This window comes from Sarcophilus harrisii, chromosome 2 (genome assembly GCF_902635505.1).
Source record: "Sarcophilus harrisii chromosome 2, mSarHar1.11, whole genome shotgun sequence".
Taxonomy (NCBI): Eukaryota; Metazoa; Chordata; class Mammalia; order Dasyuromorphia; family Dasyuridae; genus Sarcophilus; species Sarcophilus harrisii.
The window spans coordinates 97,026,087-97,053,837 of NC_045427.1; the positions used below are offsets into that span (position 1 = coordinate 97,026,087).

General features: G+C 34.8%; 1 protein-coding gene across 7 annotated transcripts in view; it reads left to right on the forward strand.

The window, feature by feature from the left end:
* SPTBN1 (spectrin beta, non-erythrocytic 1) overlaps nt 1-27,751 on the forward strand; it is a 265,536-nt gene that overhangs the window by 159,134 nt on the left and 78,651 nt on the right. For all 7 annotated transcript variants that reach the window (XM_031950476.1, XM_023494963.2, XM_031950475.1 and 4 more), the window contains one exon: nt 6,701-6,852. In XM_031950476.1, coding sequence (XP_031806336.1) covers nt 6,701-6,852 — 152 coding nt within the window. The remainder of the gene's footprint in view (nt 1-6,700; nt 6,853-27,751) is intronic.

Consider the following 27,751-nt stretch of genomic DNA (forward strand, 5'->3'; position numbering starts at 1 on the left):
CTGCCATATCAAATTGTTGACTCATGAGCTTAAAAACCCTCTAAAACTCCCAGATTTCTTTCTAGACAGATTGCTGTCTAGCCACATCTTTCATGACGTATTCAAAAGGTAGGGTTTTGTTTTGTTTTGTTTTTAACCCAAATGTAAACCTTAACCTTCATCTCTATTTCATCTAACATTTTAGATTATCAAGATCCTTTTAGAGGCTGACTCACTCTTGGTTTATAGCTGTATATTTAGCATGTCATCTGTATGTACATGCACATTCCCAAGAAGTAATTTTGAAGAAATAGTATAAAGAGGTCCAAAGTTGTATAATAGCAAAAAGTGAGAATAAAGAATAATACATGGAAATCTCCATTAATATCCTTTTGTCATTAAGATATTTCTTCAAATTTATTTTGACTTGACTATGGAAAGGTCCATAAAGGCCATGTATGTATCCCCAATATTTAGCACAGTACCTGGCACATCGCAGGTGCATAATAAATATTTAATGATTGACTAGTCCAACCTCTCCATTTGCAAATGAGGATCAAATGAAAAAATATTTGTAAATTGCTTAGCACAGTTCCTGGTACACTTAACAAATTAAGTTCTTTTTTGCCTTAGATCTGATAGGTAAAAGATCTTTATCTTGTTTCTTTGATAAATTCCTATCAACCTTTAGTATCCAAATCAGATACCACTATCTATCAGTCTACTGTGCTAAGTGTTGAGTAAAGGCAAAAAACAAGTCACTGTTGTTGAGCCCATGATTAAATGGGGAAAATAACATACAAACAAATATGTACAAATAAGATCTATTTGTTTATATGACATTGATATATATGATATGATAAGTTGGAGACAAGAAAGGGAAGGCATTAAGGCTTCTTTTAGGAAGTAGGATTTTAGTTGGAACCTGAAGCCAGAGAAGCCAAGAGATAAAGATTAAGAGGGAAAGAATTCCACAACCAATGAAAATGCCCACCACCTGGAAGACAGAGTGTGTTATTCCAGGAGCAGCAATAGTATAAGAATACTGGAAAGGTAGAGGAGGAGCCAAGTTGAGAAACAAAAATAGTTTCTTTGGGGAGGCAACAAATAGCACCATTAACCTAGTGACAAAAGACTACAAATTGAGGGCCTTGATTTCCATGACAACACAGAACAGTTATATCATGTTTTGCTCATATTGTGGGTTTTTTCTTAAATTTTTAAAATTCATTTTAAACTTAAATACAGTGAGGAAAAAATAACATTTACATGTATGTAGAGAAGGTAGAGGATTCAATAGAAAACAATAAATATGCATTTCAAAGTCTTTACTTTTTTTTTTTTTTTTTTTTTTGAAAACCTTTGTAGTAAATACTACACATTGCTTTCAAAGCAATTCAGCTTTTCTGTGCTTCCTTCAAATTTTTCTTGTTCTCTGCTGTCCACTTACATTTTTTCTCTTCCACTTTAAAGAAGGCTACAATTAAACACAAATATAGATATACACAGATATTATATATGCACATGTAGACCCTATTGTACATATTTGTCATTTCTTTCTCTGGAGGTGGATAGTTTGAGTGGCAAAGTCTGAATTTAAGTCCAGTCTTCAGACTTTCTACTATACCACGTAGTGGTTTCCAGCTGTTCCTCACCTGTAATCCCAGCCATAACTGGGAATGAAAGCTGGGACATGCTTTTTTGCTTTCTATGTAAATAGTTTCTTAAAATCCTGACTGCCATCCTTACCTATGGGGCTTCGCTGGCCAAAGGAGAGAAGTATAAGAGATGCTCTCAGGGAGGGAGAAGGGAAGAAAATGGGTGGAAAAGAACTTATAACTAAGGGAGCTGTCAGATAATTTTTTTTTTTTTCCCTCTCTGTTTTTACCAGAAAAGCTTCTTTGTACAAGACATAGTAGTACTCAATTGCAGAGCATCACCTGTACAGGCCACTGTTTTTCAGTTTCTCTTAAACCCAATAGTTTTCTCTGGCTTCTACATGGAACAGAGTCACCTTTTGGTGGGTATCTTTCTATCCTGTACTGGTCCCTTTACTCCTGTCTTTCTCATTTCCTTCCTAACAAAATTCATTTCACATAATAAAATACTTTCATTCACCACTTAACAACTTGCACTCATGATTTCCCTCTGTAATACAATAAGTCTTTATTAAGCACTTGCATGCTTAATCTAGCCTTACCATCATGCTGTTCTAGCAAGCCTGGATTATTTTGTGTTCCTAGAATTAGTTTTATTGCTTTCTTACCTGAGTCCCTACAGTCAATCAACCCACATCTTTTAAGTTCCCACTGTGTGATTGACGCTGTGCTTAGTGCTGGGATATTTAAAAAGACAAAATGCATTATTCTCTTTCCTCAGAGGGCTTGCATTTAAGTGGAGAAGACCAAATGCAAAAATATAAGATCCCTGAAAAAAAAAAATCTCTTTTCCCTTTTGAATTCCTTTAGAACCCCAAACAAATGCTACCTCCTCCTTCCTTCCCTCTTCCCATACCAGCTTAAGTCAGGAAGTATGGTCTGTCTCTTTCCTCAGACCTCATAAAGGACTTTGTTTTATTGTACTTGTCCAACTCAGTCTGGCTGCTTCCTCTGAACCACATTAGTGCTGAGTCAATCTTCACTTTATATGTAATGTGAAATTCTTGTCTGATCTTCTTATAAATCTTTCACACTTGGGGAAAGAGAGTTTATGTATTGTTTTGTATCATAATGATGTTCAGCATCTCTATGGTAGGTTGCATGGTAGCAAATACATCCTCTATCTAATAAACTTTTCTCCTTGGCACCTACTACTGTTACGAGACTTCTGAAACGTTTTCCACCAAGACCCCTTTTCATCTGAGACATTTTTATGCAACCCATGTATATATGCATATAAAATAGGTGTACAAATCACTTACTGATGATAAATTATAAATAAATTTATTTTAAAACAATTCTTTGACAAACATATAATTTTATACTATTTAATAAAATGAAAGCAAATTTCTTTCTTTCTCTCAGACAATTGAGGTTAAGTGATTTATTTGTCCAGGGTCACACAGCTAGGAAGTGTTAAGTGTCTGGGGTTGGATGTGAACTCAGGTCCTTCTGACTTAAGGGCTGGTACTGTATCCACTGCATCACCTAGCTGCATCCATGCTTGTTTATTTTTATATAAAGATTCTGAAATCCCATTCCAAACCCTGATTGCTCCTCATTATATTCCAAAGATCAAATGAGAGAAAGGAGGGAAGGAGAAGAAAAACAAGGAAGAGCTCCAAAGCTAAAGAAAATGAAATCTTTGTTGGGAAGTGTTTCCTTAAGATTTGAACTATGAAAACATGGAATGTTCTCTCTCAGGAGTGTTGTAGGTTCCTCTCACTATAGGTCTTCAGGCAAAAGGCTAGGTTTTATATGGAAGAGGAGTCTTTTCAAATACTAATTGGACTAGATGGCTGTCACCAGTGGGGCCATTCTCCCTCTTAAAGATTCTGTGAATTCCATTTCTGTGTTTGTTTTATGTTTATAAACTATATATGTGTTTTTCTATATGATTTGCCTCCAAATTATATGAGCTACTTGAGAGCAAGGACTGTTGGCACCTAATAAATGTCTGATTGATTAAATCCTCCCTCTTCTTCCAACCATTTGGCTCTGAATAGTCCTAAGAAACTCCTAGGGTTAGAGATGCTTCCTTCCCTACTACTTCTGTGCACATGGCCCATCTTCCGGTGTCTCCTTTTACCTTCTCATAGAGGAATTACTCTGAGAGGATGAGGTTTATGGCTTGATTGCATTTCTTCTAGCCTGGGGATTATGGAAAGAGATTGTCTTTGAAATTGGAACTTTCAAACTAATGTTTTGTGCTTCCCTAATCTTAGCCTAAAAGTAGCAAAGGTTCCTTTTAATGAAATCCATCCAATGATTGACAGTTTGCAGAAGCATACATATTGTGCTATTTTCCTGCAAGTATCTTAAATCTAAAGTTTCATTTTGATTTTGTATCCTGGGCTAGGACAGTCTTAACTATATTGTGACTGTGAGGCTGAAATAGACTCTAAATTAGGTGATGCTGTTTTAAACAAATTTCTTTCATTCTCATTGCATTTCACAAGGGACTTATTTGCTGCCATGGAAGAGCTCTTGTGACGGCTCTCAGAATTTACCTGGGAATTTGTTCTTGAGGTGCATCTCCAAAGGACTTACTTATCTGATTGCAGTAGTGTTATTTCTTAAGCATCTTGCATGCATTTAAATAAAAATGAAGCTAATTATTATCTATTACTATGATTATTATAATATAATAATATATGACCAACTAAAGTCTTTTTTTCTTCAGCAACTTTATGTTGCCTTCTCTTACTCCTTTCTCCTCTGCTTGAATTTCTTTTGTTGAGAGTTTGATTCTCACTTTTCCCTTGTCTTGCTCCCAGTTCCCATTCTGGAATTCTTCTACCTATTAAGTCAGGAGTGCAGATTCAAACAGGTGGTTAGACTCTTTTGGCTGTCTGCCCATATCCTCTGTTATACCAGGTTTTCAACATCAAAGGTCATACTGTGAGAGGATCTCTTTTCTCTTCATGGAACCAAGGAAGAGGATTTAGTGTACAGGGTTAAACAAAACAGGCTAGACAAAACCCTAGCAGAATGTCTAGTAAGCATAAGCTATTGCTGACAGGATTGTAGGGAAATGCCCATTTACCTTGGGGGAGCTATAACCAGGTTAACCTTTTACTGATGTTGCTATGTTTTTGCTAGGAAGCAAGAATTGTACAGAAGAAAATATTAGGGACCCAAGTGCTAGTTGATCTTTCTTTTTTCTTCATTCATATAGCCATGTCATAGAGGGCACATAAATGCTGAATTAATGTTGGTTGGATGGACTTTATATGGAGTCATGACCCACAATTTAAAAAGCCTTGCTCTGTTAGATAGTATGTATATTGGTGAAATGTTTAAAATTCAGCTGAGTTCCCCAAACCTTTTGAAATCCCATTACTTAAAACAATGGGAAATTTAGGTCATTGATTAGGATAGGTAAGGAATGGGAAGATTTCCAATAGGTGGATGAGCCAATTTCTAATTTATTAGCCAAAGGCTAGAAGAACACTTTATGTATTTTAAACAATATATTTTCCATGAAGAGCCCCAAGGACTATAGGTGTGGGCTACTATCAAGTTTCCCAAATGGAATATAATGGAATATTTAAGTTTTCAGCCTAATCACTTAATGAATGGAACTTAATATATTTATTTTAGATGAAGGGTAAGGGGGGGGGGGCGGGGAGAACTGAGTCACAAAGGGTTTTGTGAACTGAAAAATTTGAATAACTTCCAGCCTAACCAATAAAGTATGCTTCCAGTGTAATCGAATTTAGGATTTTAGAGCTGGAAGAGATCTTAAAAGTTCATTTAGTGGAACTCCTTCATTGGAGAGATGAAAACCCTGAGTCTTGAAGTTGTGACATACTTGAAAGCTACAACTACCCTGACCTCTTGAATCATGGTTCATCTTTGCTAATCGTGTTTTGAAATAGAACAACTAAATTAGAGTATCAAAACTCAACCAGTTTTTCTTGTTTTAGAAAATATAGTTCATTTTTGTTAAAATAACATTTCTGTTAACATATAGTAGGTTTATTATTGTTATCTTAAATGAGTAATTATATTAAAGTTGATCAGTTCTAATTTCTAAGACAGTAAATGATGATGTTATAATCCATATTACAATAGGTCTTTGGGGTTCTTTCTTAGGCAGTTAGATGGTTCAGTGGAGTTAGAAAAGAGGAAGACCCTGAGTTCAAATTTAGCTCAGGTTCTAGATAGCTGTACAGTCCTGTGGTTCAGTTTACTCATCTGTAAAATGGATATTACAATAGCATTTACCTCTGAGGTTTGTTGTAACAATGAAATTTATTTTTTTAATAAGTTTTAAAGTGTTAGCCAGTATTAAGAGTGTGAAGGGTAAACTATCTTTGTCTGATGTAATTGTACTTTGACCATAAGTAAATAACACCTATACACATAATCATAGAATGTTAAAATTAGACTTTGGAGATCACCTGATTCCGTTTTCTCATCTCTCAGTCCCAAAGGCTGGAACTTGCCCCCAGTTTCATAACTGCTTAGTGGTAGAATTTGAGTACTTGACAGTGATAGTGACTAAGTGAGAAGAAGGTATTTGCTTTCCATGAGGTCTGTGTCAGTAATATGGCGTATGAACAAATCTGCTCTGTTCCCATCACTGAGCACAGTCCCTCATATGTAACGTGTTTCATAAATGAATGAATAAATTGAATTATGGAAAGTGTCACTAAATGAAAAAGCACTTACTACATGGTAGCTACTGTATTAAGCATTAAGGATTTAAATATGAAATTTATTTCTAAAACGAAGGGTTTGGACTAGCTATTAGCACTAAATGTAAGATCTTAGTTTATAGTCTGGGAAGGGGTGGGTGGGAGTAATAAACAAAGGGAATGGGACAGTGTTAGCAAGGTTGTTGATAATTATGAATTAGCTACTTATTGGCTTTCAGTCAAATGCTCCATAAAGAAGGTAGAAAATAACTGCTTTGCTAGGTTTGGGGTTGACTGTGCTTTTTTGAAACTGTTCCTCAAAATGAGAGAGCATGCTGCCCATTACTTTGTAGAGTTAATTAATCATGATCGCCTCTGCTGAGATCGAAGTTAATTTTTTCCTCCTTTTTTCTTTTTCAGATGAACGTGAGGCTGTACAAAAGAAGACTTTTACCAAGTGGGTGAATTCACACCTTGCCCGTGTGTCCTGTCGAATCACAGATTTGTACACTGATCTTCGAGATGGACGAATGCTCATCAAACTGCTTGAGGTTCTCTCTGGAGAGAGACTTGTAAGTGAGATTTAGCTTGAATATGTATATATATAAAATACATATTTGTATATACATTTAATATATGTGTATATGAGATATAATGCATATATATTTATGTCTGAAATATGTATTTTATATGTATATCCATAATACTTATCTGTATGAATATATGCATGTTATATACCTATTATACATATACATACGTATATAATATATACATATACATACAAAATGTTTATTTATCTCACTTACGTGAGAGATTGTATGGTACAGTGAAGAGAAAGCTACCCTTGAAGTCAAGAGAAACTGGATTCAAGTCGAATCATACTGGCAGTGAGATTCGTGTCGAGTTTTTTTTTCCCCCCCCCCAATGATGGAGGCACTTTCATCCCCCAGAAGTTCTTCACACTCCTGACAATACAGATCTATTCTCTATTCCTACAACTTCCATATGAATTTGTTTTCTATATTCAAATGCTAACCTATTCCATGTAGGTAATTTCATTTTTTGTAAAGGTATCTCTAGGACAATAGATATCACTTAGTAGGTATTTATAAATGCTTTTTTGATTGATTCTAGTTCTTCTGACTATCTGACCTTTTGCAAGCCTCTCAGTTTTCTTATCTGTAAAATTAGTCCAACTCCTCTAGCTTATTTCATGGTTTTTAAGAGAATCAAAGTGAAGTTGGAGGACAAAGAAATTTTGTAAACATGAATTCTCATTGTATATATAAATTGTTATGGTTGCCATGACTTCTGCATTGAATGGGATTTAATTTACAAAGGCTTGAATCCTGGCCTGAATCTAGTCTAAAAATGGAATTTTTATTGATTTCTTAAGAGAAATATTTTTTTATGCTGACATTTATTTATACTCTAAAAGAGTATCGTTTTTCACTTTCTTCCAGGTCATTTCTTGGTGTTGAAGCTTTTATTCTAGGGTGCAGGAATAGGTGTGTTTTATTGTCTTATTAGAAACAATGCTTCTTGTAGAATTTCCCTCATTCTCACAGGCCATGAAGCTGTCAATCTTCCAGCAAAAAAAACAATCTCCATTCAGTTTCTGGGCTCTTTTTCTTCTGGTTCTGATGTGACTTTTGTTTATATATCTTAAACACAAGAAGCTTTAACCAGCTACTCCAAACTGATCCAACAGGTTTTGTCTCAGCATGATTTGAAAAATAAATGCTGTCTTCCAACCAGGTTTATTCATGGGCATGGATAGTGGCCAAGCTGACGCCTAGGGAGAGGGAACCCTACATCTGTAATGACATCACCAGGAAAATATGATGGCGGTGGTTGACAGTCCTGCCAGAAAACCTTATTTTAACGTTTATCTCCACCCCGTAACTTGACAGTAGCAATCTGTCTTGCCCAGACCATCTCACACACCTTTGACCGCAGGCAAAAGGCTAAGATTATACCCCATCACTATTATTAGCAACCTAGAGAGAAAATTGCCCCTTTCAGCCATAACCTATTGGATTCAGTGTGGGACATCTGGTGTGCTTTCCAGGAGGTTTATGACAGATTGCCCTGGGTAAAAACTTGGAGTCAGATTTTCCTCCCTTCCTGTCTTGCTTTCCTGCCTGTCTCTTCACGAGCTGTGCCCTGTAAAAAGACAATGAGGGGGCACATTCAGAATGAATGCTGTATATCTACTGTTTGTTCCCTGAGTGTATAATCTAAATTCCTTATTTCCTGTGTTGGTTTGTGGGTCAAACCAAATAATAAACAACTAACTAAAAGGTGGGTTCCTCTATAAAATCTGGCCAGTTTTAGTGTGCTTTCTCTTTTTCCTGTTGTGGTTGTGGAAGGGACAGGGAGAGGAATGTGGGAAGAACCATTTATTCTTTTGTTCCTTGGGTATAATAAAATGAGCCTCTCTTCTGAAAGCTAATTAGATGTGTTATGATGTACAATTTTTTAAATGGTGATTATTATTATTATTAGCTAGTCCCTTTACTTGGCTCTTAATGCTTTACCATTGTGTTTATTTTTATCAATTTTTTAGAAACTAGTGTTAAGAAAGTGACACAGAAATCATTAAAGGTCACTGAGAAAGAATCAATTTAACTTATATTCCAGTATATAAAGCTCTGATTCTTTTTTGCAAGTAGGAATTAAAAGGTACAGAATTTGTACTATGTTTCTGGCCTTAAAAATTGAAAATTGAATAATTTGTGCCTCATAAATTAGATCAGAATCACTGGACTATTATCTTTCTTCTCTTCCATGACCATGGAAAGTGAAATTTTGTGTCTCAATCAAAGATGGGACTGGAAGGGACCTGTAGGTCATTTGATTTGACTCTTGGCTTGAATAAATATATCAGATTGTTACTTAGTGACAAAGCACTCTGAAAACTCCCAAGCAACATAATTCTTTTTTATTAATAATTTGTTTTGGGCCTCCTTTATTCTCTTTTCAAAAATAAGGATCTTGTACCATGGAAGGCTACCAGACTTCTTCATATAAACCAGGCTTCTTGAAAGGAGTGGATCTTCTGAGTGAGGAATTTGTTTTCAATAGCCTAGATTTCTACTTCCTCAACTTGAAAGGGGGCAGTTATTCCATCTAATTTGTTAAAATGGAGATGAATGTAACCCATGTTGAATTCATGACATGTTATATAGGGAGGCAGAAATCATTAGATTATCTGAAGCAGCAGATAATAGAATAATTTGGATTCAGATTTATAATGAGTTCTTTCTTTGCCTATTATTTTGCATCAGATATCTATCTGTCTAAATATCGATTGATATACACCCCTCCTTCCCCCCCCTTTCCCCCTCCCTTAACCTCAAATCATAGAGTTGTAGAACTGGCAGGGACTTTGGAACCATTTCCTTGAGGCCACGGTCTATTATATTTTATCTTTTCCTCCATCCTTCCCCTTCTAGTATCTAGTTTGCCTGCCCCATTGATGCTTGAGAAATGCGTGTTCAATTAAATTCTGAGCAGGGGATTTTACTGATGAGCAAACTTCTGTGATTACTGTGTGCCTTTTGTTCAGTCACGTAATCCCTTTCCACCTGTCTGCAATCTCTCCCCATTTTGGTCTGATAACATTCAAGTTAAATATGAACAGTCATTATTGGAGCTCATCTCGAATGCAGCAGGTAAAGTCTAAAGGTTTCAACAACTTACACACAGTTTTTCTGACTATTGAGAAATTTCAGAGATCTGCCTACATTGCTGTTCTCTCACCATTAGGTTTTTTCCTACTGGCTGACTTTGTTCTCATAGAATTAGAGAGCTAAGAACCTACTACTGTTTGTTCACTAGAATTGTTATATCTAGAAAACTTCCAGACCAAACTGTTCTTTTACTATTCATACACACATATGATTTTCTCTGAGCTTCATGGGGGATTTCTCCTCCTTCTCCTCCTTTCCTCCTCCAAGGCATTTGGTTGATTATTAACAGTACAAAAGCATTTTTTTATTCTTCTTTAGTCCTTTTCCACTGAGAAGAAAAATTACTTTAAATCCCCCAAAATGATTTCTGAGGAAATCTTTCATATATGTGTCTACCTACCTTTCTTGTATCATGGATACCTCTTGACCATCTGGTGAAGCCTTTGCTTCACTATTGCAGGGAGAAACTAATTATTAAAAAATTAGTTATAGAAAAAATATTTAAAATTCACAAATCCCAGCCGTCGTAAACTTGAAGAAATCTAAGTAAATTAAATTACTTACCTGGAAAGCCCTGTGACTAAAGAGCTAGTCAGCCTAAAAGATAGTTTGTAACCATTATCTTCAGATTTCAGTTCTTAAGGATATAGAACATATTCACACAACTTTTTCCTTCTTGATAGTCAACACCATCTCTAAAAATACTTAGGTGGTATGGTGGCCAGAGTGCTAGAGTCAGGAAAACATGAATTCAATTATAACCTCTAACAGTTAGTAATAATTTGACCCCTACTTGGTCACTTACCTCTTTTTGCTTTAGTTTCATCATCTTGTAAAATGGGGTTAATAATAGTATCTGCCTTAGTATTATTGGGAGGATAAAATGAGATACTGTTTGGAAGTTCTTTGCCATCCTGAAAGCCTGGTGCACAAAAATGTTGGTGGTGTTATTGTTATTGCTATCACCATTATCGGAAGCTTGGAGATCAATCCAGGGTCCCCTTGCCTAGGTGCTGTCTTTTTCACAAATTTTTTTTTTTTAATCATCCTTTTCAATCCTGTACATCCCATTTATTCTGGGATGGGATTGATCTAAGCCAGTGGTTTAAGGTTGTGTTCATATCTGTTGATAACAGGAATTTGCAGCCAAGCTTTCTAGCCCTCCTGGAGTTATTTGTGGCTTTTTTATACTCAGATACAAATAAAGTCAGCAACCTTAGCCTTTAGTATATCCCCTTGGTTGGACTAATCACATTCTAAGGAGGGTTATTATATATTTTAAAGAGAATTTAATCTAACTTACTTGAAGGAGTCTGGGGGCAGGAGGGAAGATATTACTTCCAACACAAAAGATGATTTCAAAACAAAAGTCAGACAGAAGCTTTGCTATTGTTTCAATCAACCAGATCAATAAGCATTTATTAAGAACCTCCTCTAGTGATAGGCACTACAAATAACGTCTTTGACCTTGAGAAGCTCACAATCTATTTAAAAGGATGAAATAGGCTAAACTGGGATAAAAAGATAATAAAACCTGTCAAAAATATTGAGTATCTCTCACACATATAAGCACTCTGCTTGCTAGATGTTGAGAGAAAATTTAAAATAGAAGATAATTGTCTTGCCTTTAGAGATGGTCTTTATGTACAGTGGCTCTGTCCAGTATCTCTTATGATCATGATTTGTTATATATTATAAAAATGATCTCATTTTATCCTCACAACAACTTTGGGTAGTATTGCTATAATCCTTCAGATATCCATATGAAATGGATTTTTTGAGTTAGCTTGGTAGTTATGATCAATAAACTTTGTTTCTGGGGGAAATATATTATTTATTCTTGAAGTTGAAATTTATTAAATAATAGTCCAAGGTAACCACTGAGGAAGTCTTAGGACCTCATAGCCTTCTAAAATGAGGGTACTTTACACAGAGCCCTTAGTGAGATAAGTTTTTCTACAGGAGGTAGAACTAATAGTAGGAAGAATAGGTTAGAACTTAAAATAGGTATAGAATTTTATAAGGTGAACATTTCAGCTGAGGGGAAGGATTGAAGGAGGGAAATCTAGGTGGGTTTGAGAAACAGTGTTTTATAGAAGAAAGTTTGGGAAGAAGTAGTGGTGAATCACTTGGAAGCTTGTACATGCATCACAAATGGACAAAAGGAGTGAAGTGGGGTTACACAAGGTTTTTGTTCCCTTATTTTTTAGATGGGCAAATCTCTCTTGCTCTTACATCTGAGAGTTCAAAGGTTGCATTATGTAAGAACCTACTTGGTAGTCAGACTATTGTGAAATGAATTTATTTCACAATAATAATAGGTGAGACTTAAGCTGGCCATTGAAAAGAGAGAGGATTTGGTTAGGCACTAAAGCATAGAGTGAACAGTCTAGCCTTGAGTAAAATATTAAGGAAACAATGAACAAGGTGTATTTGGAAAAAACAGAAGAGACTGACCAGGCAGAGAATAGGGTGTTTGTGTATTAGGTTACTGTATAATATATTATTTTTAAAAATAAAATATTGGGAGAAATGAACACCTTAGGATAAATGGCATAGATTTATAACTATAATAGCAGTAGAATGCTGGGCTGGGAGTCAGGAAGTCTTATCTTCTGAGTTCAAATCTGGCTTAGACATTTATTAGCTATGTGACCCTGGGCTACTCACTTAACCCTCTTTGTCTCAGTTTCCCCATCTATAAATGAGTTAGAGAAAGAAGTATCAAACTACTCCAATATCTCTGACAAGAAAACTTCAAATGGGGTCATGTAAGGGTTGAACACGTCTGAAAAAAAGACACAACAAAATAATTAAAAGAATTTAAAAATACTTCTAAAGGATCAAACTATCACTTGATGACAGTGTATTTTTTTTTTATTCATGAGATCAAAAATATAGAGATAGTAGGAAGAAATTGTTTTTTACTTAAAAACAAGTGTGTGTGTGTGTGTGTGTGTGTGTGTGTGTGTGTGTGTGTGTGATATTGATTGACATAGTTAGGTCTTATCTTATTACCCTCTTTTCTTCCTCTTCACTCATCCCCCATGAAGAGATGGCTATGTAGAGAGGTGTCTCCATACACCCATGACCTTATCCCATCTTCTCGAGCAGGTTACTCCCTCTTTTATCTTCATTCCCATTCTAATCTACCATCTCCCCCATCTACTGGCTTGTTCAGTCTAAATAGAATCACACCCTTAAAAATAACTCGCATATAATTCTACCTTGCCTACTAGCTATTGTTCTTGATTTCTCTTTCCCTTTTCAGCCAAGTATCTTGAGAAAGCCATCTCTGCTTTATCTCATTGTCTTCTAAATCTTTCTTTCTTACTTCCCACCTCATCATTTGACATTGTTTTTTTTAAAAAAAAAAAAAAAAAAAAAAAAAAAACCTGATTTTTTTTTTCTTAATCTTCTTCACTAACAGGCTTATCATTATTTATTATTATTATTATTACTACAGTGTTCAGTTTCACATTTTTGGTTTATTATTTTTTTTTTTACATTGTTGCAGTCATCATATGTTTTCTTTATTTGGATTACTTCAGTTTGTTTCAGTTCATATAAATATCTGAATTTTTATTTTCCAAGTCATCTCATATTACATCATTTCTAAAGTGATCATTGATCTCTTTGATGATCAAATCCAATGGCCTTTTTGTTAGTCTCCGCCCTTCTTGACCTTTGAAGCCATAAACACTCTGCTTTAGATTTTCAAGAGCACTGTTCTTTCTTGGTTTCCCTTTTTCTGCATGACTTCTCCCTCTCAAGGCTTTTTTTTCCCCTCTTGTATCTGGGGTAAACCCAATATTTGAGTGTCCCTACAGGCACTGTCTTGGGCACGCTATATTAGAGTCAGTAAACTACAGCTATGGCCAGTAAAAATTCTTTATTTGAAGGGCCACAAAAACTGGCCTCCCTCCAAGTTCATCCCGTTTCACTCTTCCCCTGCATGTCTAATCTCTCTTCAGTCTCATCAGTTTTAGCTTGACAGCATTTCTTATGGGCCTGTCTCTCCGCTTTCATGGCTGCCATCTTGGTACGGGCCCTCATTACCTTCCGATAGGTCTTTTCCTATCACCTCCACTTTGCTACGCAGTGATTTCTCATAAACCCTTCCTGCCTCTGATGCTTCAGTGGCTCCCTGTACTTCTGGGGGAAGAGGGGGAGGTCTGTGTTTGGCATTCAAAGCCCTACCTAAGCTGGCCCCTTCCTACCTTTCCAGGGCCTTACATTTGCTACCTCCGCTGTGTACTCTGATCCAGTTCCACTTTGTGCTCTTCACATAAGGTATTCCATGCCAGTACATTAGCTGTGTCTCTCCTGTCCAGAATTGTTTTCACCATCACCTACCTTCTGTGTTCCTCTGAGTCTTAGCTCAAATCTCCTACCTTTCCCATCTCCTCTACTGCGACCCTGTATGTCTAGTATAAGAAAATTTTGGTTATGTTGTTCTACCTGGTTACAATATGACCATGTTTTTGCCTTTCTTTGTATCTTCCAGCATTTAGTATACGCTGATAAAAGGTGAGGGTTTATTCAATGACTCACTGACATTTTGCTTCTGTTCTTGTATTCTGTCATCTGTCTTCATAAAACTGTTTCTCTCAGAAATTACCACTATAGGCTTTAGTCAATAAACATTTTTTAAGCATAAAGGTTTACAAAGAAAAACAAGATCACCCCTGTTTTTAAGGAACTCAGTCTTATGGGGGAGATAACGTGCAGGCAACTATATAGAGCTATATAAAAGGGTAATTGGGAATAATTAATAGAGAGGAGACATTGAAATTAAGAGCTAGAAAGGGACCTTATAAAGCATTTAGTTCCCAAATTTGCCATCCTTTCAAAATGAGAAATTTTGAAGCAGTTCAGTAAAATTAAACATATTTGCTGAATCTGATAATGTTGGTAATGTTCTATTCCAATCTTCTCAAAGGTTTTCTTCAAAAAAGTTTTTTCTTAATCTCCTTTACTAACATCATCATCATTATCATCATCATTGTTATTATAATGTTCAGTTTCAGGTTTGGGAGTTTGTGTTTGTTTTTTAAAGCATTGTTGCAATCATTATGCTATTTTTCTCATTCGTATTACTTCAGTTTGTTTCAGTTCATATAAATCTTCTCTGAATTTTTATTTTTCTTGTGACCAAGTCATATCACATTATATTCATGTACCTTATTTGTTTAGGCAGCCTCCAATAAACAAATAACCATTTTTTAAAAAATTTCTTTGACTATTAAATATTTTTAAATGTCTGTTCTTAGACCTCATATTAAGCATGTCTGAGAAGGTATCAACACAGAATCTTAGACCCATATGGATTTTGGTGATCAAGTAGCATAACTTTATATTATAGAAAAGGAAACTAAGGCCCAGGGGAGAGTAAATGATTTGGCTAAGATCTGTCACATCTCGGTAGGGAACAATCTGAGAATCTTGACTTTTCACACTTGATGTATTATTTATTCAAGTACTACCTTCAAATTTTATCCTGTTTGACCTTGATCCCCATTTAAAGATGAGGAAAAAATAGACTAGAATTTCTTCCTAGTCCACATATTCTGAGAGGGAATATCCTTTTGGTTGCTCCCCTCTCTCATCAAGTTGGTGGCCAAATAGAACAGATTGAACATATTTATTTTCTTTCTGCCATGTTTGGGCATTACAAACAACTCCTTATTATGACCATTTAGTAGATCAGGAATTCAGCAGGTTATCATTTGCCCAAGCTCTTCTGGGAAGCACCAAACGTGGTTACGTGATGAGTTCTTATTTGCTAGCCTTATATTTCTCAAGCTGTTAAGTCAAGCTGGATTCTTGAGACAAAATTTAAGTGGATGAGAAGGACACAGTCCACAAGATGGATATATAGGGGTGTGATGTAGCCTTTGTGAACTGGTGAGCCAATTGTAAATTTTCAGCATTGAATACCCATTTAGCACAGTTTCTTGAACTGAGAACTTTCTGCATTGTGACATATTAGACCAAATATTGAAAATAAATCTAGGCAACATTTCCATATAAAGCTCTAGAAAAGATTGATATGTATATAACCTTGTGATTGAATGTATGTCTCCAGAAATATCAACATATTCCAAGTCAAGGAAGAAAAATGCTGTTATATTTTATAACAGAAGCTTAAGAATATCAAGAACAGTTTTAGAGGTTAACTATGAAATCCCAGATTGAGATATGGGATAATTCCCAATTTCTTCATTTTATAAATGAGTAAAGTGAGGTCTAAGGGAGATTAAGTAACTCACCTGGGGTTAAATTCTAGGAATAGTAGAGTAGGGATTCATTTCAAAATGCTGAGTATTTCTACTAGGTACCAAACATTAGCATGGCTATATGTCTCTCCTGTGCTTTGCCTAGCATTCCCTTCCTCTTGTGAGGATGACATTTACTAAAATAAAAAAAAAAATAGCTTTTTTTTAAAAAAACAGTTCTACAGATGAGAATATTTACATTCTAATATAATTCTTTTCACATGGAATTTTCCACCCTTTTCTTCTGTGTCTGCATATTTGAATCATTTTGGGATGATGTTTCCAGAGATAGGCAAATTATAATATTAGTCTGCATTTTTACACAGTATGTTTGAAAACCCCATTGTGATTTTATTAATTTGAAATTTTTAAAATTTTGTTTTATTTCCCTGTTTCTTGATAAGCAATCAGGAACCCAAAAGCTAGCTTGGGTTCTAATTTTGTCTTCTTTAAGTAGTTCTTTGACTTGGGCAAATCATTTAATCTTTTTAAGCAGCTAGGTAGTACAGTAGATAAGAGTGCTGGACTACACAATGATTTCAGAAAAGTACTAGCTGTGTGACAAGTCTCTTAGCTCTATTCAGCCTTAGTTTCCTTATCCATCCATCCACCCACCCACCCATCCTTCTATCTATATATTCTATATTTATTTAGATTCCCTCCCCTTGCCTCCAGCTTTGAGATGACATTGTTGTCCATGAATGGACTTCAGATAATAGATACTTAGAAAAGAAGAGATTATTTGTGTACTTGTCCTTTTCCTTCCATATCTGAACACTTCATTCTCCATTTTTCTCCCATTGCCCAGCTCATACTATTTAAAAGACTGTACTAGATGGAGGATATAAAAAACAAAATAAATCTAAACAAAACAAAAAACAATTTATTATTTTGCTCCCAAGAGCTAATATTTGGGGCTGGAATAGGGCCAATGGAAGGAGATTAAAGAAATGTGTTAGATATACATGGAAACAATAATGATAATATTGAAGTAGCCTTCCTATAGACTTTTACCATATAATAGCCTAATTTTAATTATTTTGTTTTTCTATGAAGCATAGTTCTTTTGTTAAATCAATTAGGTTTTCTATAAAATGAGGCCAGATGTACAAGGCTTTAAAATATATACAAAACAAGGATCATAATTTACATGTTTCCATATTGGAAAAAGCACACAGGCATGGGTTCTATCCTGTCCAATCCAAAGTATTCTTCCCTAAGCACATCATTTTCAAAGTTTGCTTATTTGTCTGCCTCTCATTTTTTCCCCCCTCTGCTGTCATTGTGTATAGCATTGCTATAAATTGGGTGGGTTTTTTCCCATTGTTTTTGCATATATACTACTATTGTTGGAAAATATTTGAGACAAGAAAGCTTTTATGAACAAAAGTTCATAACCCCACACAAAGAGCATATTCTTTTCTTGCCATAATATTGTAAAATTTCTGAATTGTAAAGCTATTTGGTAGTTTGGCTTGGTTTTTCAAAATGGAAATATCAACATTTTATTGCCCTTTATAATTATGATGTCAATTTAGGATCATTGCAGTGAGTTCTATATGGGTAGGTTTGCTCATAGAATTGTTTGTTGAACTTAGATATAGTAACTTGGAGATATGGAAAAACTGTTTGTCAATATCCTATCTTCTTTTATGTGTCCTAAGAAAAGGGAAGGAATCCCTGATAAAAGGCATTTTTTTCACTTTAAGAACTATCTTGCTTTTGTGTCTTGAGCTTTAAGAAATGATGTTTCTCTGATTCTTTTAAATATAGCTTAATCAATTATTAGAATTTTCTCTGCTCTCACTTAATTTTCATGATATTATTATTTTAGAGCTGGATGTGACCTTTTGGATCATTTAACTTTATTTTACAAATGAAAAAACTGAAGCCCATAGAGGTCCAAGGTTATATAGGCAGTAATATTAGAACTGGTATTTGAAACTAGCTTTTATACCAATCAAGTCCATTGAGAATTTTAAATTGGCAGACCTTGAGTTACTAGTTAAATGTGTGACCTTGGGCAAAGTTACCTTGTGATGCTTAAAGTTACTATAAAGTTAGTTATCTCATAAGGTTCTTTTTAGCTCTCAAAATCCTGTGATTTTAGTATTCGGGTCCAGTTTACCCTCCTATAATATATAATACATAGAAATTGTGCCTTGCCAATAGTCACATAGAATTGACGTCTCCTGGCGCCATATTCATTGTTTTTTGAAATATAGCACTTTGCTGGGTATTTAAAAATGCAAATAAGTAAGCCAGCCAAGCAAGTATTTTGTTTTAATGAAAAAAGACCACTTAGTGTGGGGTATGTTTGTTCTGATTTAATAAACTTCCTCAGTTCATGGGAGATGGTTTTTATGCCCCTGGGACATGTTATCCTGATATATTGCAAAGAACTAACTGATGTAGATCTGGAATGCTTAATTACTGTATGTCTTTTCAAGACTATTTTCCTATTTGCTGATAGGAAATAGTCCTTTTTTATTTTTTAAACTTATGATTGAATGTACTGGAAAAGGAGAATTTTCTACGTACCCATTCATTCTCTGTGCCTATGTAAGGAGAGATTCAAAAATCAAGTGGTTTTTTTGTTTTGTTTTGTTTTGTTTTGTTTTTTTGGAGAAAACTTTCTTCAAAATAAAGTCTGAAGGGAATGGATAATTCTGTATTCAGGTAGGTTACATGACAGCTGTGGATTGTCTTTTGGCTATAATCTCACTTGATAAGCTCACTTGAATTGATACTGAATCAACATTTATCAAATGAGACTTTAGGGAAGGAGAAAAATTTATTCGGCCAAAAGAAAGCAATAAGAGACTACAGCTAAGTCTTGATTAATGCAAATAAGGCATATTGTGTTAAAGATTGTATTATGCCAATTTTAAAAGTATATTTCCATTGAGTTGGAACCAGTGATCCTTTTTTTTTTTAACATTATTATAATTTTAAATAATGTAAATTTGCATACATGAGACCATTGCAGAGGATTCTTTATTAGAACTAATTGAGGCACTTCAATACTGTTGATGAAAATCATAGCTCATCCATTTTTTTCTCAATCTCTGAGGCTTTTATTTATGGTTTCTGCCAAGACCTCCACCTGGAGGCCATCCAATATTGGAGAACTCGCTCTTGATATTAAATTTAATGGGACAGGAATTGTTGCCATTGGCCGTTTTCTAATCCTAGCCTCTTGAACCCATCCTGTGGAGAAAATAAGCTAAAAGGAGATAGAATAATGTTACTACTTTTTATTGTACAGAAGAAAGGGCTCTGTATAAGTTAGTCTGCTGCTGCCAATTAATTTTTGCTATCCGGAATCCAACAGTAGGTCAGATAGAGGAAGACATTTTATTTTTGTTTTTGTTTTTTGAGCTGTGTGATGCTGGCAAAGTCATTTATTCTTGTGTGCCTCAGTTTCCTCATCTGTAAAATGAGTTAGAAAAGGAAAGGGCAAGGATGTCCAGTATCTTTGCCAAGAAACCTCAAATGGGATCATAGAGTCTGACTGAAAAATAGCTAAACAACAACAGATATCTAACCTAGGGTTCTTGTGATAGAAGAACTTTGCTAACCATCTAATATAGTGTTATTATTTAAGGCAACTAGAGCACTTGACTGAGTTCCAACAAGTTCAAACTTGTGATCCTGGACAAATCATTTCACTTTATTTGCTCATCTGTAAAAATGAACTGGAAAAAAAAGAAATGGCAAAGTACTCTGGTATCCATTCCAGAAAGTCCATCCCCCAAAAAAGGAGTCATGAGGAATTGGGCTTGAACAGTTGAAATGGCTGAACATAAAAGTGTAGCTTGTATTTTCACTCTTCTTATTGTTTGGTTACATTTTATTTTGCTTCCTTTTTTTTTCTTGTGCTGCACAATGATTGTATAAATATGTATACATATATTGGATTTAACATATATTCTTCGACTACTTGCCATCTAAGGGCGGGCCCTGGAGGGCAGGGGGAAAGGGGGAAAATTAGAACACAGGATTCTGCAGAGGCTAATGTTGAAGAATTGTCCATGCATATGTTTTGAAAAATAAAAAGCTTTAACTAAAAAAAAAATGCCGATTAAACTTTTTAAAAGTGCAACTTGTATCTCCTGAGATAAAGGCAGCTAGATGGTGCAGTAGGTAGAGTGCTAGCAAGACCCCTGTTCATACCCAGCTTCAGGTGTTTCTTAGCTTCATGATGCTAGGCAAATCACACTGCCTTTTTAATCTCAGTTTCCTTATAATGTAAATTAGGTATAATACTAATACTTACCTGCCTGGGTTGTTGTGAGAATCAAATGAGATAATATTTGTAAAATGCTTTGAAATGTAGTGCTTTGTGAATGGGAGCTATTCATAAAGCACTTCCTTAAATGGATAAGAATTTCCCTTTTAGATCACAACCTATGCACATCTCATATATCCTGGCATATCTCTGAATCTGGATCCTTGCTGTCTATATATTTACAACCTGTTTTCATAGCATCAAATTCTATACAAGCATAATTTGCCTATGTTTGTGAAATCCCCGTTTGCCAACTTGAGGAGAGAGAAGAAGGAAATAAGGGTAGGGAGTTGTATGGTTGGGGACAACTTTTGTGGTCTTTGTGCTGCAAAACTTTGGTCTTCTTGTTGGTCAGTCATTTCAGTCATTTCTGACTCTGTGACTCCACTTGGGGTTTTCTTGGTGAACATGTGGAGTAGTTTGCCTCTTTAACTCATTTTACAAATGAGGAAACTGAGGCAAACAGGATTGAGTGACTTTCTCGGGGGTCACATAATTAGTCCATGGCTAAGGTTGGATTTGAATTCAGGTAAGATGAATCTTTCTGGACTTTCTAATGCTCTACCCACTGCACCATCTAGCTGCTAAGGACAGTATAAAAAACTACTTTTAGACCTTAGTTTGGTCAGTTCTCACCAAAAATCTAGATTCATTAATGGCTATAGAAAAGTTTGTTTTTGTTTTTTTTTTTTACCACATGTTTTGACACCATATCAAACATAACTAGAAATTTTGGTTATCACCAAGTATTTAAAATAAAATTCAAAGTTGAGAATTATCTAGAATCATCTCATGAAACTTGTACTGATAAGAAATTTTTTTGTTTTAATTACCCTGGATTGATTTTAAACCATATTGATTTCAGTAAGGAGTTTTATAAGCCTTATCTTTTTTTGTGTGGGTTAATTGTAGATTAGATATACTATACTTTTAATCTACATTGATTAGCTTCTGTTACTATAGGTTGTTTCTCTTCTCTATATGGGAAAATTGTATTTGATTTCAATCATAATTTCATCCTTCAAAAACTGGAGAATACCATCAAGATGCAATTTTCTTGTCCTTTTGATTCTTGCCAATGGCAAGAACCAGTTAGTGTAGTGTGAATGATGCCTTACTAGAGCCATTCTTTTTTTTTTTTTTTTTTTAATATATACATCATTGAATTTATGTCTTAATGAATTTATCATGGACAAAAGAAGGAAAGCTGAGCACAAAATGACTTATGCCCAAGATATGGGAAGCACAAATTAAAAAAATCTCAGAGAGAGGATAGGCAAGGTCTTATGAATTAAAATTCTTTCTGAGAAGTCAGCCAGGTATTTTAGAGAACTTGTGGGAATGAAATTCAAAATATTGATCAAAATTTTGATCTGAGAAGATAGAAATCAGAAGTTGTTTGATGAGACCAACCAACTACCACTTTACATTTTATACAAAGATAATGTGCAGAGATAGAAGTCAAAGTAGATAATAGGAAAAATACAAAAATAAGTTAAAGCTGAGGCTGACCATGCTCAATTTGGAAAGAGCTAAAGATTATTTTTTAAAGAGTGAGCTTTTTTTTTTTTTTCTTTTATTTTTTATTTTTTTAAAATAGCCTTTTATTTACAGGTTATATGCATGGGTAACTTTACAGCATTAACAATTGCCAAACCTCTTGTTTCAATTTTTCACCTCTTACCCCCACCCCCTCCCCCAGATGGCAGGATGACCAGTAGATGTTAAATACATTAAAATATAAATTAGATACACAATAAGTATACATGACCAAAACGTTATTTTGCTGTACAAAAAGAATCAGACTCTGAAATATTGAAATAATTAGCTTGTGAAGGAAATAAAAAATGCAGGTGGGCATAAATATAGGGATTGGGAATTCAATGTAATGGTTTTTAGTCATCTCCCAGAGTTCTTTCTCTGGGCATAGCTGGTTCAGTTCATTACTGCTCCATTGGAAATGATTTGGTTGATCTCGTTGCTGAGGATGGCCAGATCCATCAGAACTGGTCATCATCTAGTATTGTTGTTGAAGTATATAATGATCTCCTGGTCCTGCTCATTTCACTCAGCGTCAGTTCGTGTAAGTCTCTCCAGGCCTTTCTGAAATCATCCTGTTAGTCATTTCTTACAGAACAGTAATATTCCATAATATTCATATACCACAATTTATTCAGCCATTCTCCAACTGATGGACATCCTTTCAGTTTCCAGTTTCTAGCCCCTACAAAGAGGGCTGCCACAAACATTCGTGCACATACAGGTCCCTTTCCCTTCTTTATAATAAGAGTGAGCTTTTTGAAAGATATGTTGTGTAAAAGAATATGATCAAAAAAAGAATAAGAATCTTGCTTGCTTGCAGCAGTAGGATATCTGAAAACAAAGAAGGTGGAGCAGCCCAGTTCTTTTATTTTTGTTTTCTTTTATTGAAACTAGAAAGTACAGAACCTAAAAGGCCACAGCACCACATTGCCCTTAAGAGTGCAGAGTTGTCCTTGATGTATTCTAGTTATCTGATCCAGATGAACTCCATCTTCAGGTTCTGAAAAAGGGGATAGAATTGATCAATGAACTATTGTCAGTGATATTTAAAAGATCATAGAAAATAGATTTTAAAAGAGAAATAAAAGTTTAGTAAAGTCGACTTAAAACAATTATTTTGTCTCATAGTGTATACAATATTCCACACTTATAATCCTCTACTTACACAAAGAAATAAGGGAGATGCGTTTTCTCTATTCTTCTTTGAGGACTGGCTTTTATCAACATAATTATATAGTTTAGATGTTCAATGAATGTCCAGAAAACAAAGGGACAATCACAAAAAGAATTAGTTTTCTTCATGAAGAGCAGGCCACTCACACCAAATGAACTTTATTTGCTTTTTAAAAAATATATTATTACTTGATTAGATTATAGTAACTATAGAATCAGTTTACCTGATTATTAGTGAAATGTTTGATTAAAATATCTCATGTTCTTCATGTGTAAAAGATGAAGAAGGTAACTAGACAATAATAAGATGGATTCAGCCAACTGGACAAATCCATTTGAAAACCCCATTTAGGGATTATATATTGATTTTTGTAAGCCCAACATGAGTCAATAGCAAAGAAAGCTAACTCAGTTTTGGGCTAAGGTTATAACTTCAAAGAATAAGGAGGTATAAGTTATTTTGTACTCTATCCTGGCTAAACAATTTCTGGACTTAGTGTGTTCAGTTGTGAATATCATGTTTTAGGAAGAAAATTGATTAGAGAGGCAGCCAGGTGACAGTGTTGAATTGAAACTGGGGAGATCTCAGTTCATTAATTCCTACCTCAGAAATATATTAGCTCTGTGTCTTGGGGCAAGTCATTTAAGCTCTCTCAGTCTTATTTCTTCATCTATAAACTGGAGATGATGATAATAATAATACTTTCCTCCAAGAATTGTTGTGAGGATCAAGTACAAATAAGTCTTTATATGTGTAATATGCTTTGTAAACCTTAAAAGGATATAAACATACACATATCTAGCTGCTATCATAATCATTATTAATCTGAAGAATGACTAACAGACTAGATTTGTAGAGGAAGGGGCTGGTTCCAGTCCTATATCTGTCTTCTGTTATTTTTGTCAAGTCATTTATTCTCCCAAGCTTAGGCTCAGTCATTCGAAAATGAGGGAATCAAATTATATGCTCTGTGTATTGTCCCTTCTAGTACTGAGACTAATAGTTCTCATACAGACATTGTTATAATAAAATCTTTGTATATAGACATTTTCTCCCCCTCCTCCCCTGAATTATTTTAGTGTTGACTTTTTATATTCTTTGAGTCAATGAAGTATCATTTCGATAAATTCTGTTAAATGTTTTAGCAGAAATGGTATTTAGCTATTCAGGAAACTCTTGACTTAGAAAGATCAGCTAACAAAAGGTCCTTATAAATATGAACAACTGTATCCCTGTCAAAAGTTTCACTTATCTTTTTCTCCTTGCTCCTGCCTCTTAGTGTTTCTGCCCTGTTCCATGGCTTCTTTTGTGTTTTCCAAATGATGGAGCCACCCAAGCCTTGAAGCCTCTGACCCTTAGAAAGATGTGGTGACTTACATTTCTCTGTTCAATGAAACCCCCCCCCAACAATAAGTCCCTAAACCTCCATATCTCTCTATTGCGAGAGCCTTTTACTAGAGTCTTCCACTTCTTTTTGAAATCCCTAAACCTCCATATCTCTATTGCGAGAGCCTTTTACTAGAGTCTTCCATTTCTTTTTGACTCCACAAGAATAGAAGAAAGGACCTTAACTGGGAAGATAATTTTCTTCAAATTCAGAAAACTATAGCATTATTATTGAATAAGTTTCCATAGTGACAGCCTCTCACTATCATTTATAGTGTTCCAGCTATACCACTTGTTTCCAAGTGCCTTAAAAGCTTTTAAAACACTCTGTCATGCAGCTGAACATTATCAATATTGCTTTTTGCTTTTATAGAATTAAATGTAAGGAGTTCTACTGAAATTTAGAAATAACATTATTGCATAAACTGGGATGCCTAAAACACTTGATTTTGTGAAACAAGTAAATGCATTGTTGTTACTCTAAAGAAACTGAGTACACCCTTTGAAGGTTAGTGTTTCAGTTTCAGATCACACAACTCCCCGAATCTTGTCTTTTGGTTTGAACCTTTTATTTACTCACTACATTGAACTCTGTGATGCCCAATGAAGACTGGCAGCTGAGCTAGGCAGCTCAGACAATTATGTGTCTCTTTTGCTGGCTGTCAAATTAATTAAATTCATCTCATGTTTAGATAGGTGTTTTGTTTTGTTTCTTTGAAAGGGCTTTCTGTATTATAGATTTTAAACAAGTGACCTTTTTGAGAGGAGGATTTGAATGTCAATCTGTGATATTATAGGTACAGGGAAACTTGATTAATAAGGAAACTCCCTCTGCCCATGGAGGTGAATAACAATTCTACAAATTCTATAGTCTTTGATTTGCTAGGGGGCAGTGAGAGATTAAGTAACTTGCCTAGTTTCATACAGCCAAGAATCAGTTCACCAGATTTTGAAGCCAAATCGATATTGCCACAGTATCGTAATTTATGTTTTACATTCATTACTATATGTGGTATTGGGATTTTCAAGCTCTTTAATAAAAAATACATTAGATTAAAGTCAAGAGAAAGTAATACAATTCACAAATGTTGTCAATTTATAAATGGCTAATTTTTACCCAGTGCTCTTAATGAATGTCCTTCCAATTCACTGAGGATCTTATTTTTAAATTTTTTTAAAATACAATTTTAATAGTATTTTATTTTTCTAAATACATGTGAAGATAGTTTTTAACATTCATTTTTGCAAAAGCTTGTTTTCCAATTTTTTCTCTCTTCCCTCCCTTCTCCCCAACGACCAACAGCAAGCAATCTGACATAGTTAAACATGTGCAATTTTTCTAAACATATTTCCATATTTGTTGTGTAGTGCAAGAAAAATCAGAACAAAAGGGGGAAAAGCATAAGACAACAAACAAACAGCAACAAAAAAATATTGTGCTTTGATCCACATTAAATTTCCATAGTTCTCTCTCTGGATACAGATAGCACTTTCCTTCACAAGTGGATTGGAATTGCCTTGAATTGTTGAATAGAGCCAAATCTCTCATAATTGGTCATTACATAATCTTGTTATTGTGTACAATGTTCTCTTGGTTCTGCTCACCCCACTTAGCATATGTTCATGTAAGTCCTTCCAAGCATTTCTGAAATCAGCCTGCTCATTATTTCTTACGGAAATAATATTCCATAACATTCATATACTATAACTTATTCACCCATTCTCCAATTGATGGGCATCCACTCAATTTCCAATTCCTTGTTACTATGAAAAGGCTGCTACAAATTTTTTTGCACATATGAATCCTTTTCCCTCCTTCATTTCAGAGGATCTTAATTATAAAATAAAAAATATAAAACTATAAAGAACTTAAAGAGATGAATCCCACTGTTAGATGATTATGCTCCCATTGGACAGGTTTGGTTTTCTGGCAGTGAATAGATTGTTGGACATGGAATCAAAAAGATCTTTAGCACTTTAATAGTTATGTCGTCCCTTCCTTAATCTGCCTTCTTTTTTTCTTTTTAAAATACTGGTAATTATAGCACCTACCTCATAGGATTGTTGTGAGGATCAAATAGGATATTAAATAAAGTGCTTTTAAAATTTCAAAGCACAATATAATTATTAGTTGTTGTCATTATTATTATTATATCTTTGAGGGAGAGGAAATGACAGCTTAAATCTATGAGAACTAGGAGAGAACAATGTCATGAAAATTTAGGGAGGAGAAAATGTTCAGCAATGTCAAAGACTTCAGAGAGATCAAAAAGAATGAAGATTGGCAGTTAAGAGATCATTCAAAGTATATTTCATAGGGTCATAGATTGATTTACTGCCGGAAAGAACTTTAGAGGTCTCTAAAGAACCTTTATTTTACAGATGAGGACATTGGGGCCCAGAATGGGGAAATAATTTGCTCCAAAAGTCATATACGTAGTAAATCCATGGGTTGTTTTTTTTGTTTTTGCATTTATATATTTATATGTAATATGTATATTATTATTATTACTCAGTGAGCCTTCTGAGTACCATATTAGGGGGTTGGGGGTATAGTATTTGTCCCGAAGAAGCTCACAGTTTAGATGGTTAGAAATCACTAATCCATAAAGCAGTAATAGGATGAAAAGAACCCAAATGAGAGGTAAAATATGACTATTTAGAGAAGCAGGCAGAGGGAGAGTGATCAAGAGAAGCTAATAGTGGAGGTGGAATATGAGCTAGGTTGCAAGTGTTTTTGGTTTTTGAGTAGGCAGAGAGCATTCTAGGAGATGGGGGAAGGGAATAAAAGGAATGAAATACCAGAGGTGAGAATGAACATGGGATGTTTGTGGTACAATGAGGCCTGTATGGCTAGGGGAGGAGAGAGAGAGAGATAAAGAGTGTGTGTGTAGGCGCTGAATAAATTAGGTGAAGGCCAGTTGTAGAAAGCCTTTAAAGTCAGATATATGAATTCCTTTTAGTTGTAGTTTTTTTTTTTTTTTATATTAGTTATTCTCCAGTATTCCCCATTACATCTTCTTGAAACAAAGACAACGTTAAACCAAAAAAGTCAACAGCATACATTAAAATATACACATTGCTGTTTAACATTTAAAGCTTTTC